Source organism: Symphodus melops, assembly GCF_947650265.1.
Source record: "Symphodus melops genome assembly, chromosome: 1".
Lineage (NCBI taxonomy): Eukaryota > Metazoa > Chordata > Actinopteri > Labriformes > Labridae > Symphodus > Symphodus melops.
In genome coordinates this window covers 8295142-8315099 of record NC_136691.1, presented here as the reverse complement: position 1 = coordinate 8315099, position 19958 = coordinate 8295142, and the positions used below count along the sequence as shown (strand labels likewise).

The window sequence follows — 19958 nt, the reverse complement described above, 5'->3', positions numbered from 1 at the left end:
CACTTTACAATGTATGTTCTTCAATAGGCTAGACATTAGCATCAATATCTGTCAGCATACATTTCGATAAATTCATAAGAAAGAGAGTAAAGCAATAGTTCAACATTTTGGGAAAATTGATTATTGGCTTTTTTTCTTTATAAAAGTTAGCTGACAGAATTGATACAAGGATAAATCTGTTGCGCAGATGCAGAAATGTTTTAAGTTTAGCCTTGCAAAAAAAAACAAAAAACGGCATGCAAACCCAAATTCACAAGTACTGGTTGCTGGACAGAAATACTGTACAAAAGGAGGACTAAGTCTGCACTCCAAAAGCTGCTCCAAATAACATTTCATTATCATCATGATTTACCCCTGTGCAGTGTGTCCATTGAGGCTGCCTTCAAATGACCTGGAAGTCAAATAAACATACAAATAAAAATGACCATTATTACAGCGGAAACATACTTTTTTGCAGCCTAGTATAAAAAAATCATTCGGGTCTGATAAGTTCATGTCATTATTGGCTCATGCAATAATGGAGGGGGAAATTCAATATCTGATTCAAGACTCACTTGAAAAGGTGTTTTATGTTATTTTTTTAATTAGTGGAAATACCAGTGTTAGAATGTCAATGATCATTTAACAGATGGGGTTTTTGAATAAGTTTCACAAAGGAGCAATGCATTTCTGTAAATTCCAAGTTTGTTTAGCAACTGAAACAAAGCGAATAAGCTAAATATGTCTATTCCCCTAAAATACACCATTGCTATATATTCCCTCATCTTTCTCCTGTCCAAGTCATCTGTATAGCTCATATTGGACTTCTGTATGGTCGGCCTTTTATCAGTAGAATAAGCAAATACTTCAGACTGTTTGGTTTAAGCTGATCTGCCTGCATCAACCTGAGGGAGAGCCATCAATTTCCCCTCTCTCCTTGTCTTCCAATCCCTCCCACTCTTACTTCCTGCCCTATTCTGTCTCAGGGTTGAATATATGTGCTGCAGAGGTGTTCTGTTTAATGTGTGTGTGAGTTAAAGTGCCAAATGTTGACCTGTATGTCAGTCTGTGCTTGTACGCGTCTGCCTTATGTCATATCTGCACAAAACCTCCCACCAGCAATGCAATGTGAAAAAGGACAAACCCATTGTGGATCATATTGCATTTTGTAGCTCTCTAAGCCCCAGTTGGCCCTCTGGGAGAGGGTTGATACCGGAAAGATTTACAGCACAGCTGGAATGAAAATATTGCACGCTGGTCCGGGGATTGAGAAGACGGATCTTCTCGGCTGAGCACAGAGATTGATTCCCGTTGGGTAGAGAGTTATTTGTTTCTGCGTTCAAGGTTGTATGATGGGTAGTCTCTACATATTGTTCAGCTACTCCATCCAGCCATCCTTTATCCTGCCTCTTTGTCATTCTTCCATTTATCTTTGTACCTCTAAAAAGCTGTCAAACAATTCAAATAGAGATCTACTACACTTTGCATTTTCATACAATAAAAGCACAGTCTGTGGTGCAATACAGGTACAATAACTCATGTTGCTTGTCAGGACCGGACTAGAGCTATAAGTATGATACCTTATGGTGAAACATTTGAAACAGACTTTCCTGCACTTAACTCTGATTCGTTTGTGAGTGGCACTTTATCCAGAAAAGGTTTATGTTGTACTCTGATGACATAGTCATATCACCTATTAGTTTCTGAAGTGGACTTCAGAAGCTGCCTCAAACTCATTTACAGGTTGCCTGATAACAGACATCTGCAATGGCTTAGACAGGCCATTTAACCTCTTGACAAACAGCTACAACAGTATTGTGTCACTTCTTGGTGGCTTAATTTTTCAACACCAGAGGGGGGGGGGAATCTGAGTTAAGGGACCTCCTAGAGGAAGTAGTCTTGGATCTGTCAAATATTCTGGAGTGGTTTGTTGTGGGAAGGAACTCGACGTGACCAAGCTTCAGGTCATGCTCCAGAAGTTTTGCTTGACAACTCACATGAACCAGTTGCATTCTGGGATGGGGCTCAATAAAATCAACGTTAGTTGGCAGCTACCAAAGAATGCATCAAGGTTTGCCCTGGGCTAGCAATAAATGAAATGTTCTTTCTGGACCTGACCTTTTAGTCTTTCTATTCTTCTCCCACCCCTGACACAACAGCCAAATGGAAGGAATAATCTCAAAGTGGATTTTGTGATACTGCTTGGTATCTCTTTTCTGAATACAGAGCAAAGACATTATAAAAACAATATGGATTTTGTTCACCAAACAAAGCTTTGCTGATTCAAAGAGGCCTTTACTTTCCATGTTGCTAAAAGTAGTTTCATATAGTACACAGTGCCTTAACTTTACATTTAAAGTGGGACGTTTATCCTCTACTACTTCCCTGGCATGACATTTGAGTTGTGTTTTTCTATGCAGTATGCCTGTACAGGATAGTTGACTGAGACTCCAGGACTTATACGTTAATGTGTACTGCCATTAATCTGTTAGCTCAGTTTCATTAGAGCTGCACTTACAAACTGCAGGATCTCTCATGTTCCCTTGGCACTTCAGCAATGGCAGCAGGTGTTTCTTTTAAAGACTGCTGTAAAAGTGTTTGTGGCGGCCAATGCTTCTACCCCTCTGTCTGTTCCTCTCTTGCTCTTCTCGTAACCCTGAGGGACTTGACTTCCATCTGTTGTGGCTCAAGCTGTTTTAAGACCATTTAGGTTGACGGGGGCAGAAGAAGAAGAAGAAGAAGGGACACAGACTGAATGTAACAGGAAATAAAGACAGCAGGACAAACGCATAAGAAAGTCTCTGCTGAAGGGATGGAAATGTCCTCCTGTTAGTCAAAGAAACTTTTGGGGTTTGGGGAAGAAATGGAAAGATGTTTTTGAAGGTTGTTCCCCTCTTCTTCCCTCTTTTATCACCCTCTCTATTCTTTCTTGATCGCAAACAGCTGCACAGTGATAGCAGCTGCTACTACGGTCTATTTTCGGAGTTGGCTCTAATAATAGCTCGTAGTACAGTGATGTCAAAAGTGTGTCCAGATGGGACAAGTTCAGTCCAGTTTAGTTACAGAAGGTAGCTTGATGGAAAGCACTTGTTCAAACCTGTTGCATTTTTCCAAAGTACCACAGACACATTGTACATTGTGATACTGTTCTGATACAGAAAATCACCTGTTAGCTGAAGATATACCAATGCGATCTTTCCAAAGATTATTTTGAAACCTAACTGATGGCTTGATATTGACCGAGTACCCATCCAATCCTTCTGTAATTAAAAAATATTTGTGTAAATACGAGTGGAAAATGGGGTTTTTTTCCAGCTTGGACAAACAAAATACTCTCTGCTCGCACCAGAATTTACCTGTCAAGGGTTAATTTGTGGGGTCATGTAATCTAACCCATTGACTGGCATGTTTGCTGATACAGTATGGATGGATGGATTGCTTTTAAAGAATTTCATAATACCAAATTCCATGCCAACCCTAGTAAGCAGCAAACTAAACAAAAGACATTGGATAAGATGCATGAGTATTTATGGTGATAAGCTGTAGCTGATGACAGACTCCGGCTGACCCAGACCTCACCACCATTATCTCTTTCCAGACCTGACCGCTAATACGAGCAGCACCCTGTCAACACATGGAGAAAAAAACACGCCTCATGCTCTTATTCTGCCTCCTACATTATGTATGCTCAGGTTTTCGTCAGTTCTTTCTCTGTGGAAGAGGTATGACTTAGACTAAATACTCGTGCTTGTGATTTACTGTCACTTAGGGCACAGTTAACTACCTGACAATGACAGGGCTCACACACACCTATGATAGACGAGCGCTATATGAGGTAGGTGGTTTTACCAAAATGATAAAGGGGAAACCAAGAAGAGTGGTGGCCAGTATCAAATCATAGAGCTCATAATGATACACAGATGCTGACACAAAGTCTTCTGTGTTATTTGCTTGGGTTTATCCTTCGTCATTTAGCATAATGGCTTGTCATCATTTCTTGTGTTTACTGAAAAGCCAGTGTGTTCTACACAGTGTGTGTGACTCTGAAGTCCTACTCGTACAGTATTTCTACTGTCCTTGGACTCTTTGGTCCAACTAACTGCCTCAGTGCACAGCATTTTTTCCTTCTTTTTAAAGTGTAGTAAGCTGTGACCTTTCTCTACCACTCCAAGGGTCACTGTTTGTAATAATGAATGTGAAAGTCCTGAAAGTAACTAGACCTGCACGATGTAAGAAAGATAACGCTATTCAGTTTTGCAATAACAATATGAAAAGCTTTAAATTAAGACTAGTGAGTGCCTAAGCTTTTAGTCTTAGTTTTTATGTCTCATATTTTAAACATTAGCCATGTTTGCAACATGACTCTCCTGAATCTAAAATACATTTTCTTAAATAGATTTTTTCACTTCTAAGTTCGCTCCAATACATTTGATGGTAGCTTAAAGCTAGTTTGAGCTCAATATGGTGTAAAGCATGAATACTACCGAGGACTCCATTCAAATTTTGAAATAAATGTGTGTGCCAGATCAGAAATCATTACGTGTTTACACAATCATTTTCTTTTTTAATGCGATCATTTCAGACTTTTGCCATGTGTCTTTTTGGGGAATGCTCATCACGATAACAGTTAAATCACAATTAATCACATGGTCCTAAAAGGAAAAAAAAGAGAGGTGAAAAGAGCTTTGAAAAGACAAAGAAATCTTAAGGGACCCAGACATTTATATAACAGGGATGTAAGATACAAGATTGGATCCATATCTCTACCTATTTTCTCAACGTTGTTCGTGTGCCTCCAACTTACTTTTTAATTGAGTTCACTTTGTGAAAGAGGCCTTTCACAAAAGTCAGTGCTGAACTTGTTGAACCTCAAGAAGAGTCTCTGTTGTTTGATCGAGTCCAGCAGAGTTTCTTACTGGTACAGTATTACCTTTGGGACTTACATGATGTCGACTCTGCACTAAATTGGATTGAAAAGATCCGAAAACATTTGTCTTGGAACTTGTTCACATACCAAAGATACAGGACTCTATTCATTAAAGCCATCTTTTATAGTTAACCATGTGCATTTGATCAGATTTTTCTTACTATCAATCTTTCTGAACGTACTGAAATCAAGCATTCCTATTGGTCGTTTAGACACTTGGTGCATATAATAGTTTGCCATCTACTCCCCAAGTATTTGCCAGTGAATCGCAATTCTCAGATGAATTTCGCAGTTTTTACACCTTACGCAGAGAGAGAGAGAGAGAGAGAGAGAGAGAGAGAGAGAGAGAGAGAGAGAGAGAGAATCAGTATTCATCTCTTAAAGTAGTCACATAAAAACAGAGATCTACGATCACTGTACAAATAAACGACCACTTTGTTGAGTCAGGGCTATATTTAACTAATCCTAGTTTATCCTTCACTCAAATGTTATTCATTCCTCTGCTCCCTGAACATTACAATTCTCAAAGTGTTGATTTGATTAGTGACTGACCAGTTGTTGCCTCAGCTAAAGATAGCTCCATTGTTTAGATCAACCATGACATATGTTTGAACATGCTTGTTGTTCCTGCTTTTATTTCTGTCATGTTTGCGCCCAGACAAGTCCCGCCCCTATCTGTCCTCTCTCAAATCCGCATCACGTACAACAAATGACAAATCACTGGCTTCACTGTTTTTTTTAAGTCATTTGACGACCTCAGCAGATCTCTGTCCCATGCAAAACTCAGCGTCCCATTACCTCATAACTTTATGGAGGAGTGAGTTTAGGCGGGCGGCGTGGTTTGATGATTCAGCGTTGGTTACATCCTTGTTGACCCAGTGGGACATCAGATAATGATGAGGCTGTGCTGATTCTCAAAGTGGACCCACATCTCCCATGTCCAGGCAATGAAGACAGAACAAAAAAAAACATTGGAGCTATCAGAGAGCAGTTGTCAAATAGCTGTGGACAGTAGATTTTTGAAATGTATATCTCAGTCAGGACGTCTTCAGATTTATGAGTTTTTATAGCTCTTATACCAAGAGTCATATTTATTTTTAAAAAAAAAAAAGGTAGACGCCTTTTTTTAAAGATATATTTTACACGCATGTTACAATTATAAGGACCACCTTACTTAAGCATGAAGATGCTCAGGATAGTTTACTAGAGAGTTTAGACCAATGCACGTCAACAGAGAAAGTTAAATAAAAAATTTCTTTTATATATTTCAGGGTTCTTAAAGCTCCTTTGATTAGTTTTTAGCTGTTAATGAAAGAGACTAAAATGAACACTGCATGACCGGCAACAACAAACAAAACCATCTGAAATAAGATTGATTTTCTCTGTATATTTCTGTTTTGATTATTTATTAATGTAACCGGCGTCGGGGGTAGGTGTCAGACACGACACTTTGTGAAACGTGAAAAGTAGAACCAAACGGATTGTGCAAATTGTCTTGATCTTTGAAGTCAGAAGTGAACAGAAAAGACAAACATCATCTCTCATGCACTGATGATGAGAATAGAACCAGGGATTCACTGTCATTCTTTGACCAAGGTTATGTTCTTTGTATAAATGACATCATTTGCACTCTAGCATGTGTGGGGTCTGCATTGTAACTCCACCCCACACTGTCATCGGAGCACCTATTCCTGTCTCTGCATCTCTATTAATGACACCAGCTGAGTGTGTGTGTGCACATGTGCGGTGTTTAAATAGCCTAAACAGCTGGGATGTTGGAGTAATAGCTGATGTCTGTGGTGAAGTGAGAGTGATTGCGTTCATGCTGCGGCATCAGTGTGTGTCATCTGCAGAGGGGATGTGTGTTATCCATTAAAGTAAATGGGGGGTAAATCCTGCTGCTGAATATAGGGCAGGGGTCTCAGCGAGGCAGGGTGGGGGGTTGTGTTCTCGCTCTCCATCCTGGAATTTACTCCAAACCCTCAAAAACCTCAGATTCTGGATGCTTTTGAAATGTGTCACCACCTAGCTTTGTCTTTCTTCATAAGAACGCCACAGTAATGTGAACGGATGAATTTATCGCTAATTGGCGCGCAGAAGCTCCTGCCAACTCAGGATTTCTTTTTAGACAAAACAAACCATTCAACCAAAGTTTTCCAGGATCTCTGAGTTTTGGAGATGGTTCTCATAACTTTATTTAAAGGTTGTTCTTAGCCATGCCTGTGTCTCATTTACGCAGTTACAAGTATCTATTGTATTTAACTTCCTAGCAGATTTTCACCGTCAGCCTAAGGTAGGAAGGACATGGATGGTACTTTTGGTACCATAGCCATCATTTGTGTCTGGATTTTAAAAGGCAGATTATTAATTGTTATTTTTATCTCCTGATTTTGTCCTTTAAGTTGTTTTCCCCAAATCCATCTGAATTTATTTTTAAAAGTATGATAACAAATCGTCCATTTCTTTTCGACAGTGGTGTCAAAAGTGCAAACGTTCTTTACTTCATCCAGAGTACTGACACGTAAAATTCTCGACAGAAGTTAAAGTGAAAAGTTCTGGCAAATAAACTACAGTATAAAAGTAATAGTGAGACGAAGGATAATTCTACATTTTGTTGTCATGTTATGTGATATTTATCATGCTAACACGTCTCATGTATCATTTTCCAGTTATCATGAATTAAAATGCTCAATATTGAAAGCTGATGTAAACCGCAAAATCAGGCGTATACACACTGGTGCGACTTATATTCAAGACTTTTAAGGTAATTTTAATTTTGGAAAGGTATCAAAAAAAGTATAATTGGTACGAGTAATTGGTGTTCAAATGTTGGCGTTAAAGAATAAGTTGTCAAAAGTGAATACTAAAGCAAGGTTAGGATTGTCTGTTGAATCAGAGATGTGATATTAAGTGAATACAGCTATTTCACTGTAAAGCTTCAGTGAGGAGTTTGTAGCTGGTGATGAAACAGACAGCAGTTAATGATGCCATTATTGAGTCAGTTTAGGATGAAGAAACTCCACATAAGTACACTGACAAAGTATTTGGTTACTTTCCATTTCTTTCCAACGTCACTCAAGTGCAGACATGTAGACTCTTTAATATAACTCTCCTTTATGGTGACCAGTCACAAACTCTGAAGGTAACTTTATAAAGTAGTAGAGAAGGTTCCGGACCTTAAACCTGCTCTACTTTGTATACACAAGACTGAGATGAGATGAGATTCAACTTTATTGTCATTACACATATACAAGTATAGGGTAACGAGTGTGCTAATCATGTGACCCACACTCAGGCAAGAATGTAGACGCATGTAGCTATTTATCTTCACGGAGGTAGATAGTGTGGGGAAGGATAAACATGACAACAAAGCCTCCAAACTTACTGTCCTTTATTAGACTATTAACAATACACACATTTGTTTACATGTGAGGTTTTCAACGCAGACAAACACGCTGGCGTTCAATCGGCTGCTGTCAGCTGGTTGCTGTTAGAGAGTGACGCTCGGGGTCGGAGGGAGGAAAACAAAACAGAAGGGAGGGAGAGGAGAGGAGGAAGAATGCAATCTCAACACCTTCAGGTTCTGCCCTATTCACCTTGCGAGTTGTTCTGCTGGAATCCCATTAGCTGAGGGAAAATGCTTGTGTGTGCGGATGGACTCGTGAATGTGAGCGGGCAGATGTCTGCGTGTCTGTCTGTGTGATGTCTGAATGTGTTTCTTAAGTCCATTTTTAGAATTATTGATTCAAGTTTTTGTAGGCGCTGCCGTGTGTGTGTGTGTGTGTGTGTGTGTGTGTGTATCAAGTGGGTCTCAGACAGAGCTTTAATGTTGTAGATTAAGCGAGCTCTCACTGTGTGCTGATTGAAACCAGACGCTTTGCTTGGATTTGTTGCTCACACATGCTCACACACACACACACACACACACACACACACACACACACACACACACACACACACACACACACACATGCTCTCTCACACACACATACACACACCCCAGCACGGTGTTTAAAGGCACCCTTTCCAACCTTTTTTTCAGCCAGAATGTGTTAGAGATATACCTTGAACTGAAGATGAGTATCTAAAATTAGCTCGTTTCGTAATCTCGATCATTTAGTTATCGAGGGCTCTCCATTCCTTCATTTACAGTAGCTGCAAACTATTCCAATCTCAGTCTTACACAATTGATTTTGAAGTTTCTCATACTCCCGTCCCGCACTTTTATGATTATACAGTAAATCTCGACCTAGACCAGACCTGGGTCAAGTTGCACGCAGTTCTTGACTTTAGCTTCACCCTCATAAGAGTATCATTTAGACGAGGTTCACCACATTAGGGGAGCTTAGAGTGCACCACAGAAAAAGTCATATCGTAGGTTAAGCTGTCATTTTAGGGCCAAAATCTCAGAGAGCTAAAGCAGACTGAGCTCAAAATAAGCTCTGAAACAACCTCCAAGATATTTACTACACTGCAGCCCCCCCCCCATGTAAACGTAAAAAAAAAGGTTAAAATATGGTCAAATTGTTGGCCCAGGTCTGATCACATTTCAGATTTAGCCTGGTTTAATATTTCATTATATCCGCTCGGGCTTACGGAGAGCTTTGTCCTGACTGCGTTGGTCAGCACATGGACGAAACCACACATGCAGTGGACACACACACACACACACACACACACACACAGACCACAGTGAAAACAAAGCGAGGCTCTGCCAGTGTAAACACAGGCATTGTTATGGGCACTCTTTTCCCGCCTCGTGTCTTTGCATCCCGTGGCGATCCAGAGCTCAGAGAAGTTTGGGGCTGGAGATGGTCCAGTTTAGTGGAGTTTATGTTTTAGACTCATTTGCAATGCGTTTATATGACCACGCTATTATAATGCAGGCTTGCAGTGCAGCGTGTGATTTATGTTCTCGATTTCTCTCCCTTGCACTCTCTTTTTTTTTTTACTGTTTCTCTCTTCACTGCTTGGCTCTTGAAGTGTGGTTTGAGGCTGTATGCGTCGAGAGATTGCAGCTTTTTGACTATTATTTTTAGAATAGCAGCAGCAGGAGTCATTTGACTGTACTGTGCCCACTTATGTCAACAGTGTGGAGCCGATGTACAATGATAATTGGATGAGTACGGAGGCCCAAAGCAGACATGAAACTATACTTTTTTTTTAATGTTTTCCTGCTATAACAAGTTATTGTCAGTCGTTTCCTTGAAATCTAGACTTATTTATACGTCGCCATCTTTAGCTGGGTTTGTCTATGGTATTATTGACTTTGCAGCTTTATTTCCGTAATTGCATGTGTTGAACATTTGCTGCATGTGTTACATTGAAATGTGCATTGTGTGTATATATATACCACATGATGGCGTCTCTCAGCTGTGACCCTGGGCCACATGTGCAGCCAATTAGGGCCAATCAGAAGGCTGTAATCAGGGCGTGGCGTGGCGCGGGGACGGTGGCAACGTGGCAGCGGGGGGAGTGTTAAGATCTGTGATTAGTGTGTCAGGCGGATGAGGAAGGACGGGTCAGCAAGGCAGAGGAACTCTTAATTTCTCTGCGTTTTCCACCACCATGTGGTGAGCTGTGTTTATTTAGTTTATACCAACCAGACCGGGAGAAAATGGGAGTTTCAAATTCTTGGTTTTTTATCCTATTTATGAGACAGATTGGTGCGGTTTGCCACACGGGATGATGCAATTACAGAGAGGTATTTAAATGTAAGACCATATGTTTTAACAACTGGCTACTAAACCTGACACCATATGAACTTTCCTGCTGTCTGTCAGGTGAGCCAGCCTGAGCAGATTTAAATAAAGACAAGAAATCATTTACTTCCTTTCATAGTCTAGTATTAACCTCAGGACATCTTCCCTCATGGCAGGCGAAGAAGGGACACATTTGAACAAGCTCTTTGAAGTCGTTGACTTTCAGTCGAGCAGCTCTGCATTAAAACCTTCTCACATCAACGCTCCCTGCAGTACTCGAGTACTTGAGAGTGTGACTTTGGATACTTGGATGTATTTGTTGTTGTTTATTGTTACATGACTTAGTGAGAGACAAATATCTCTTTTATGATGGGATTAAATCAGTCGTGTGTTACAAAATGTAATACTTCACTGGCCTAATGTTGTCACTCAAACCTAAACTAAGCCATGTTTAAATGTTGCATGCCAGTCTTTCCTGTTTTTCCAACTGCAGATGTACAAACTAAATGTAATAGTTTGATAATGACACCAGGAAAAAATCCTCAGTTGTGATTTATTTTCTCTTTGGCAGCTTGATATCAAACGTTATTGCATCCAAGCAAACCTTTTTGGCATTTAAAAAAGAGCTAATATCCATTGGGACATGCAACTCATAGCATGACAGATGGAACCTTTATGAGTCAAAACAAAACAAAAAAACGCCTATGTTAGTACAATTTATTTTATGTAGCTATCCACCAATACTTCTGCAAGTTAATCAATTGGTTTTCAAAATATCACAGAACAATAACATATTGAAGGTGTAATTCAGCTAAGGCGTGCGCCATGTACATTAGAACATCCTGTCCATCATGACTGTGTATGAGCTCTTGAGGGAAAATATCGTATGTCATTAAACAATCAGAAGTACTGTACAGTAAATGTCTGCAGTCAAAAATTCATTTTCAGCCTTTTAATCATTGCTTACAATAGGAAACGACTTGTCATCGATCCAGGTCATAAATAGTGTCCAGTGGAGCGCAGCTTTGTGAGGTCTGCTCTGCTGCTTCCTGCTCTTTGATTGACTTTTGGACAGCTGCCAAAATCGGTTTCTGGAAATTTGATCTGTGTGTTTATTCGTCGGCATTGAAACAAACGGTCTGTTTTCACCAGAATTACATGTCATAATTGTACTGTTACTGATGTCAGCAGAACCCCTCCAGCTATTATTCGCCATTGTTGATTAGTTTGTGCAAAGCAATGGAAATCTAAGAATGGCCAATGGACAGACAGTCATCTGTGCAGCTGTAAATCATGGCTGATCTGACAGAGCAAACACCCAGTGACCAGAGTGTGGCCAGGCCTCCGAAACCACATGTGAGAGGGCAGGAATGTATAGCCCACTGCATTGTGGGTTTTGTGTCGAGGGAAAGAGTGCAGACTCTCTGACTCACAGTACACTGTGAGGTTCGGGGATGTGAGAAGGTGAGGCGGAGGAAGAGGAGGAGGAGGGGGCAGCATAACTGTCGGGAATTGAAGTGCAAGGTCACGAGGAGTGTACGAATCCTGCTGTTTACTGTCTGGTTCATACCATAGACTGGATATACAAATGGACGTAGCCTCAGTTACATCAACCACTGGTTTGTGAAGATGACTTTTAAAACCCATCAGTGTCACCATATTAGAAATGCTGTCTCAAACTACCTTTTTGTGAAGCTAGCTAGGAGCTGAAGTGGGCTTAAGCCTCATAACAAACATGCATGCCCGTCAGTCAGGTCAGCCACAACCCTTATTATAAAAAATAATTATATTCCTAAAATCCAGACGGATGTTTCACTCAGACCCCGTACAGTGTGTGATGATCCAGAAATTAGCTATTTCGACCACATTTACATTTTTTGAAATTTAAATTACTTGTCCATTTGGATTGTATTAAGGCTAAAAGAATGACATTTATAGCTGCTTTCAAGCTCCACCCATCTGACAATAAATCCATCTTTGATGTAGTCTATTGTAGCTCTTACACCCTCAGTCACAATACTCGTCTGTCATTTTTATTTGAGCTTAAATTAAAGGTTTAAGAGATGTTTTAGACTCCAGGAGAGAATGAAGTCCTTTAGGGAAAGCTGATATGCATTTAAATGATGTTGACACTGTTGGAAATGTTGGACTTGTCTGTGCGGTCTCAATTAAAGTACAGTCAATGATGGAGCTGAAACTTGCAATTAATCAATCATTTAAAAACTAAATTGCAACCTTCTTTCAAATTAAATGGTTCTAGCAAAAAAGCCATAAATCAGCATATTTTGCAAAGTTTTATGATCTATATAGGAAACTTTTGGTTTTGGCTTTGGAGAGCCTGTTTGACATAACAAGCAATTTAATCAGGTCCACTTCTGGCTTTGAGGAACTGAAATGGCATGGGAATAAATTGTAAGTTGCAGCCACAGTCCTAGAATAGAGCCTGAGGAAAACTCTCATAATTATCTAAATGGAAAAAAATATATTTCAGCCACAATCATTTTATATATAAACAGGTTTCTATTTTTTACAAGAAACCCTTTCATTTGGATTGTAAATTAGGAGCTGTATTTATATGGTGATAAATGATATGTCTCCTTTTGAATAAAAAAATAGACCTCATCCTCACTTTTCACTTGACTCTGCAATTCCTGCATTTCAGCATCTTACAGCTCGTTGTTTTGGCTGCAGCGTCGTTGATTAGGTTTGTTCTTTTTACTTAGTACCTTAGAAAGCAGACACAATGCTTGATACAAACTGAAGAACATGTTGGGGACTTTGGCAGTTGAGTGTCAGAAATGTTTTGTTTTTTTTCTGGGTGAGATGGAGACCACAAACAGTGAATTTAGGAAATGTGTTGGATGGTGAGAAACACTACTCCATAAATACTGAGGCTGCTCTCTGTGTGTGAGATCTGCAAAATGGGAACTTGTGTTTTTCTTTTTTTTTTCTTTTTTCATTGGATTTACAACTTTTTTTCTTGACATCCATTTGGCCAAAACAAAAAGCCTGTGAAATATGCACAGCATTATTTTTTGACTATTTCTAGACTTACTGGTATTTCTTAACCTGGTAGATTTGTTAAAAAAAAAAAGGTTCAAACCAGATTAGATTTCCTGACATTTCTGCCTTTATGAAGAACAAAAACAAAAATGTTTAACCTCCTTGCTAAATTTGATTTGATTTGTTCTAATGTGTCTGTATTTGTTTCCCTCACCCCTTCCCTCTTGTCCTCCACCTTTTCTTCTCTTTGAAGTTCCAAAGAAGTTGCTCCAGGAGCAGGGATCCAGACCACCGGTGTTCTCCCCTCCACCCAGAGCCCATGACCCCAACATAGTGGGAGACAGCCCTCCTGAAGGGAGCTCAGTCAAAAGCCCGGACTCTGTTCCAGGTGAGCCAAACGACAAACACATAAGCGTGTTCACTCTCGCTGCCTCCCGTGGAGGGCAGTTAACACTGAACAGTCCCGAGGCCTCCCAGGCAACAAGACAAACAGTAACTCAGGTCTAAAGTCAGGCCAGATATGTATGTATATTTAAAGTCACACGAGTTCAACTGTTTCCATATGTAGCAGAGCCATGAGCCGTCGGTTTGGACCATTTATGATGATTGGTTTTAAAAATATACTGCTTTCCAAGAGCCAGTTATATGTGCCCACAGTGTGCTATATGGTCAAAGTCCCATAAAGAGAAAAAGACGGAGGAGACAGAGAAAGAACAATGAAATGAAAGAGTGAAAACAAGGAGACGCCAGCGAGGAAGGAAAGTTCAACAAAGCTTCATTCATGAGCCCATGTCCAGCACACTGAAGAACTCTCCTCGTCTACCGGCTCTGTACTAATTAGCAGGATAGACGGATGGACAAAGACTCAGGAGAGGGAGCCGACAGGAGATGCTTGCTGTCAAGTTTGAAACACATGAGTGGCTTCATTTCCTGCTCCGGGTTTTTCCAGATAAACCTGTTTCTACCTCTGATGTTCTGATAGGGGATGAGGGAAAAAAAAGATTGAGAAACAAGGGAGGAATATGAAGGCGCAACAATCAGTGTTTAAGTGTAAATATGCTTTGATATCACTGAATTTCCCTGAGGGAACCTTGCCATGGGATGAATAAAGTTCCTATCTATCTATATCCCACATTCTGAGTTTCTCTCTTAATTGTTCTCATGTGTTGTTGTTTCTACACAAAAGGGAGAATGTAAAGAAATAGATTTTACTGTTAGTTTTTTATTCATGTGTCAGTGAGACAAGGGTTCGAGGACGAAATTGTTAAAAGCTGCTAAATCTAAGCTAACAGCTAATTAGCTCAGTACAGAGACTTGAAAAGACAAACTCTGAGGTGACGTGGGCAGAATTGTTTTTTGGCTTGGTTGCGGGGACATTCTGGAGACTTTTTGTCACCATTACATTGCCAGGGCATCAGGGCATCAGTAGTTTAAAATAAAACGGTATGACCTTGATATCTCCTTAGCAGAATGGGATGATTCTGTAAAAACAGAAACTGATAAATCAAGTTAAAGAAATTAAAATGCAAGTTTTTAACTTCTATTGTCTCTATATTTGTGCCTCCTAACTTCCTGTTACTGCAGTGATATATCTGCACGAGCAAGAGCTCATCGATCCGAAGCAGCATGTCTTCCATCGAATATATTGCATATACTCTTCTGAATTAATCATGTGACAAGAAAAGCTTCATTTTCCATTCATATTCTGTTGTTTTTTTGCACTCTTTATGTGTTTTCTGTTGACTATTTGTCTGCCTCTCTTTAAGTGTGTTAAAAAGAGACAGACTGTGGTCTGTTGGCAGAATGTTACCTGATGTTTGCTTCATCACAGCAGTGGGTCCAGGTGGAAACATTTACCTCCTCGCTGAGCAATTCCAGTCTAAACTGCATTTATCAGATAAAGTGAGCCTGACACACCTTAGACGACGCGCTGCAATTTGAGGTCATCCGTGTGTGTGTGTGTGTGTGTGTGTGTGTGTGTGCGCGTGTGTGTTTGTGTGACAGTTCACCGAAACATGCTTACACACACAGGGCAAAAATCATGCATCTAAACATGACTTTCGGAGCACTGCACTGAATGCTTTTGTTTATTTAGCCAAAGAGAGTAGCTGGTTTTTTTCAGTGAGGTTTTGCTTACTCATAGAGCTACAGTTACTGTAACACCTAAACACTCCTTCAGGTTTTAACTGGAGGCGACTGCTTGCAAAATGAAAGTAATCAAATCACTCTGCACTCCTTTGGTCCTTCATCTCCTCTCCTCCGCTCTTGCACACCCAACACACTGCAGCATGTAAACACTTTAAGGAGCCACGCTGTGAAGAAAATCCAGAGACAGAGGAGGAAGCAGTTGTTCCCGTCTATAAATAGTTTTCTGACATTTCTGGAGGGAGCTATTTGAATTGTTGCCAAAGTGCAAAGTCTTCCCATGTGCTTCTCTGTCTCTTAATGACCTGAGTCAGAATGAGTCCTACAGAAGCGGATGTTGTGTTATCCTCTGAATCACACAACTCCCTGAGAATATGCGTGTGTTTTTGTCTGTTATGTGTGATGTATCCTTTCTACAGAAGCATATTTTCCTGAAATGAAACCCACACAAAGCTCACAGGGTGATGACTCAGTGGTCTGAATGCTGTAGTCACAATACCTTGGAGACAATACACTTACTTTACTGTAAATGACCAAAACAGTGGTGTCACCATCTGACTGTAAATGTGGCTCTGAAAAAAAAATCAAAAACAGAACTGCTTTCTTATTTAAAAAACATCCTGCTCAGGGTTGTCAAATGAACTGTTTTTGTCTCGTGCAGATAGGAAGAAGGTCAGGGAGACGAACCCGAACGAGGAGAAGTTTCCACGGCCCGCAGAAGGAGTTGGAGGAGGAGGAGGAGGAGGAGGAGGAGGAGTTGCTGTAGAAGGGGAAAGTCCACAACGCCCCCCAGACATGAACCCCAGCACCAACATGGCCCTCATCAGCAACGCACTGGCAGCCTACACTTACATATCAGGTAGAGTTATCTTCATTAAAGTTCATTAAAGTTAGTGAGAACAGGATCTAGCTTTCTGTTATCATTATCAGCTTTAGTGCATGCTTTCATGAATGGCACATGCGTGTGGCATGCTATCTTTTTCTGGTAATATCCCCCATTTCCTTTTTCCTGGGACTGAAAGGAGGGTAAATGTAGGCCAGAGGAATGCAAGATGTGAGATAACCGCCACATACACCCTGTCAGTCACCTGCTTCAGCCAGCTGCTGAGATACTGTGAATACTTCCTGCTTTATTACCTCAGATGAACCTAAATAAACAGCTTATGCATTGAGAAATGCATTAGACATGCAGTTAAATAAGCACGCTAAAGCTATCTAAGGTAAACAAAATCAGCCTTTGAGTTATTAATTTTCTGAGCAGAATTGATATAAAGGTTGTTATTGAGGATTATACAACAGTAAGACTGGACAAAGTAATCTGTTTGGACAAGAAGTTTCATTCACTTTAACAGCAGTGGGACTTTTAACTTTGGTGTATCAGGCCCGTGTGCAGAAGCCTAGCCCGACCTGTGGCTCCTTTCCTGCATGTTGTCACAGACTCTCTCTCACCCGGGTTTCTGACTCTTTTTGTTGTGCTTTCTCTAGAATAAAAGCACGAACAGCACAAAAAATAAATCTTAGAAAGAAAAAAAAACCAAGTATCCCTCCATCTCCGGGGTTCTGCACACAGTTCATTAGCATTACAACAGAAGTTATTGTTGTGTCAGTTTACTGTTTGATGATAACTGTAAACTTGTAGATAATTGTACGAAACATGAAGTAGCTGGTCTTGTGACACGTTTAGACAAACAAGGTAGCAACAGTGCAGGAAAATGTCCCAGTCAGTCACAACCGAGTTGTGTTGGTGGAGTCACATGAAGGTGAACTTAACCTCAAAAGGTTGAATCTGTTTGTCTACTTCTTGTAGTTTGTAGAACTGTTGTATAAAAGCAATATATCTGTAAGAAAGCTAGACTTCATCTCTTTTTCTCCCCTATGACAGACCACCCAGAGAGGGCCGCACTCTTCTTCGTCTGTGGCGTGTGTCTGGGCCTCTTCCTAACGCTCTTCGCCCTGGTGGTCCAGATCTCCTGTCGCACCGACTGCCAGCCCCGGCAGCGGCCTCCCACCAAAAAACGAGCCCGTCCCGCCGACTCGTCCTCCGAATCCAGCGACTCTGACTCAGACTGGGACACCACTTCGGACCTGTCTGCTCGACGGCACCGGCGGTTTGAGCGCACGCTCAACATGAACGTGTTCACGTCGGCGGAGGAGCTAGAGAGGGCGCAAAGGCTGGAGGAAAGAGAGAGGATCATACGAGAGATCTGGATGAACGGACAGCCAGATATTCCAGGGACACGGAGCCTCAACAGGTATTACTAAAGACTGCAAAGGGACTTGAACAAACTTAAGGATGCACTTGGCCCTTATGAAGCTTTACAAGCCAGCAGGCAGAAGTAACTGTGGACTCGCGTTGTTGAGAGCAGTTTTTTGCAGACTTGAAGAAAGTCGGATTGCATATTCCTCTGGGTATCATAAGCTGTAAGGGAATAAGCTCCCTCTCTGCATGGTAAGCTCGCCTCTTAGCTGCCCTCTTTCTGCCGGAAGCAAGGGGTGAAAGGCTATGCAGCCTTGCCCATGACCTCAGCACGCTGTTTTTGAAGTGGGGATTTATGGGTAAGCTACATTAGACACACACAGGCATGCAGAGACTACATGGTGTCTGAAGGACCAAGGCCAGATGAGTCTGTTTGAACTGCAGAAGCCTGAGACTCCGGCTCAGCAACCTCCAGTATTCAAGTGTGGACTTTAAAGAGAGAGTGAGCGAGAGCAGAAAACATTGTACTGGGCAGTGGGACAATCTAAGACAATCTTCAAGAAAAACCATGCTGCCTTTTGAACTTTAATTAAACCAAAAGATATTTTTGAGAAATCATCTCAACCCCATATGAAATCTATTTTATAATATTTAATAGTTTATTGATGTTGTGTATTTTTTGTTCTCAAGTATGGTTTGTTTTATGAGATATTTTTATACTTATTGCGAAGGTTGTCTGGCACCTCAGGGATGCAATCCTAGTGTTTCTGTGTTTGGTTGATGTTTGCTTCCTGAACAAGGGGGATCAGCCCATTTAAACAGTGATGTCAGCATTTAAAGAAAAAGAGTTAGATCTATCTTATCTATAAAGAGCCTCAAAGAGGTTTTAGTGATTCAAGCTTATTTTTGATACAGTTCATTTAATTCACAGTGCAGTGCCTTTTCTAGCAGTTAAATTGCTTTTGTCGACAGTGCAGCTGGAGTATCAGGTGGTCAAATGATTTATCAATTGGGTATCCCAAATTTATCTCATCAAATATGTACGCCAAAATTAGAAATATTTTCAGAATATAGCAATTTTCTACCATTTAATTTTCTAATTTCCATTTTTTTCCTCGCTCTTGTACAAATGTGAGGTCTCGTGTCGGTCAAATGCTTGTGACAGTACTCTGGAGAAGGAACCAGAAATGAAAACAGTGGAAATGCAAACTCTTAAATCGTGTTGCCAGTTTTATAATAAGCTATCGTCAATCCAGTTGTGTATGTGCTGCCCTGGATTCAAGTGTAAAATAGGTTGGAGAAAAAGGCTTGCTATTTTCCTGACTGAGAGTTTAATTGAGAGCACACAGGACATATTAGGGTCATCCACATATAGTTTTTATGAAGTCAGTTTTAAATGTGTTTAAATTTGAATGGGATTAAATAGTGCCAATAGCTGGTAAATTGAGACCAACATATGACTCCTGTGCTTGGAATAAACTGTTCAAAAATAAAACTGATCTCTGTTTGCTTTTCTTGCACATCTTCTTATGTCATTTATCTTTTTTTTTTCTTTTTTTTTTTTTTAACATTCTTGATTCCTTGCCTCACATTTTGTCTTTGTGGCCAAGTCCATTGCATGTAGGATGAACGTGGAAATGGCAATGGAGAGGCCCACATGACATATCTTATACTAGTTATTATGAATAGTTATGATTAACTCCTAAATTTGGGATACAGAAAAGAACTGATGTTGTTTCACGGTGATATATCTTCTACAAAAAATGCATCATGAATAGATTGTGTAGGCCAATATATAAACACTTGTGGGCATTGAGATGAGTGAGATGTGTTGGGGTTGATCGCCCTCTGGTGGTGAACAGTGATCTTGAGTTTGTAGGCTATAAATTAAGCGTGGGTAAATAAAATATCATTGATGATACAGTCTATTACAACAACAGGCTACCAAGTAACTGTCTTAGTATTAAGTGGACTTAATTTTTTTGTTTGAGAAATATAGCGGTTG

At 40.4% G+C, this 19958-nt stretch overlaps 1 protein-coding gene across 1 annotated transcript in view; it reads left to right on the top strand.

The window, feature by feature from the left end:
- Nucleotides 1–19473, top strand: part of eva1aa (eva-1 homolog A, regulator of programmed cell death a) — a 76637-nt gene extending 57164 nt beyond the window's left edge. Inside the window, exons 6-8 of the mRNA XM_079352084.1 lie at nucleotides 13865–13999; nucleotides 16418–16615; nucleotides 17639–19473. Coding sequence (XP_079208210.1) covers nucleotides 13865–13999; nucleotides 16418–16615; nucleotides 17639–18018 — 713 coding nt within the window. The 3' untranslated portion in view covers nucleotides 18019–19473. The remainder of the gene's footprint in view (nucleotides 1–13864; nucleotides 14000–16417; nucleotides 16616–17638) is intronic.
- The last annotated feature ends 485 nt before the right edge of the window (nucleotides 19474–19958 follow it).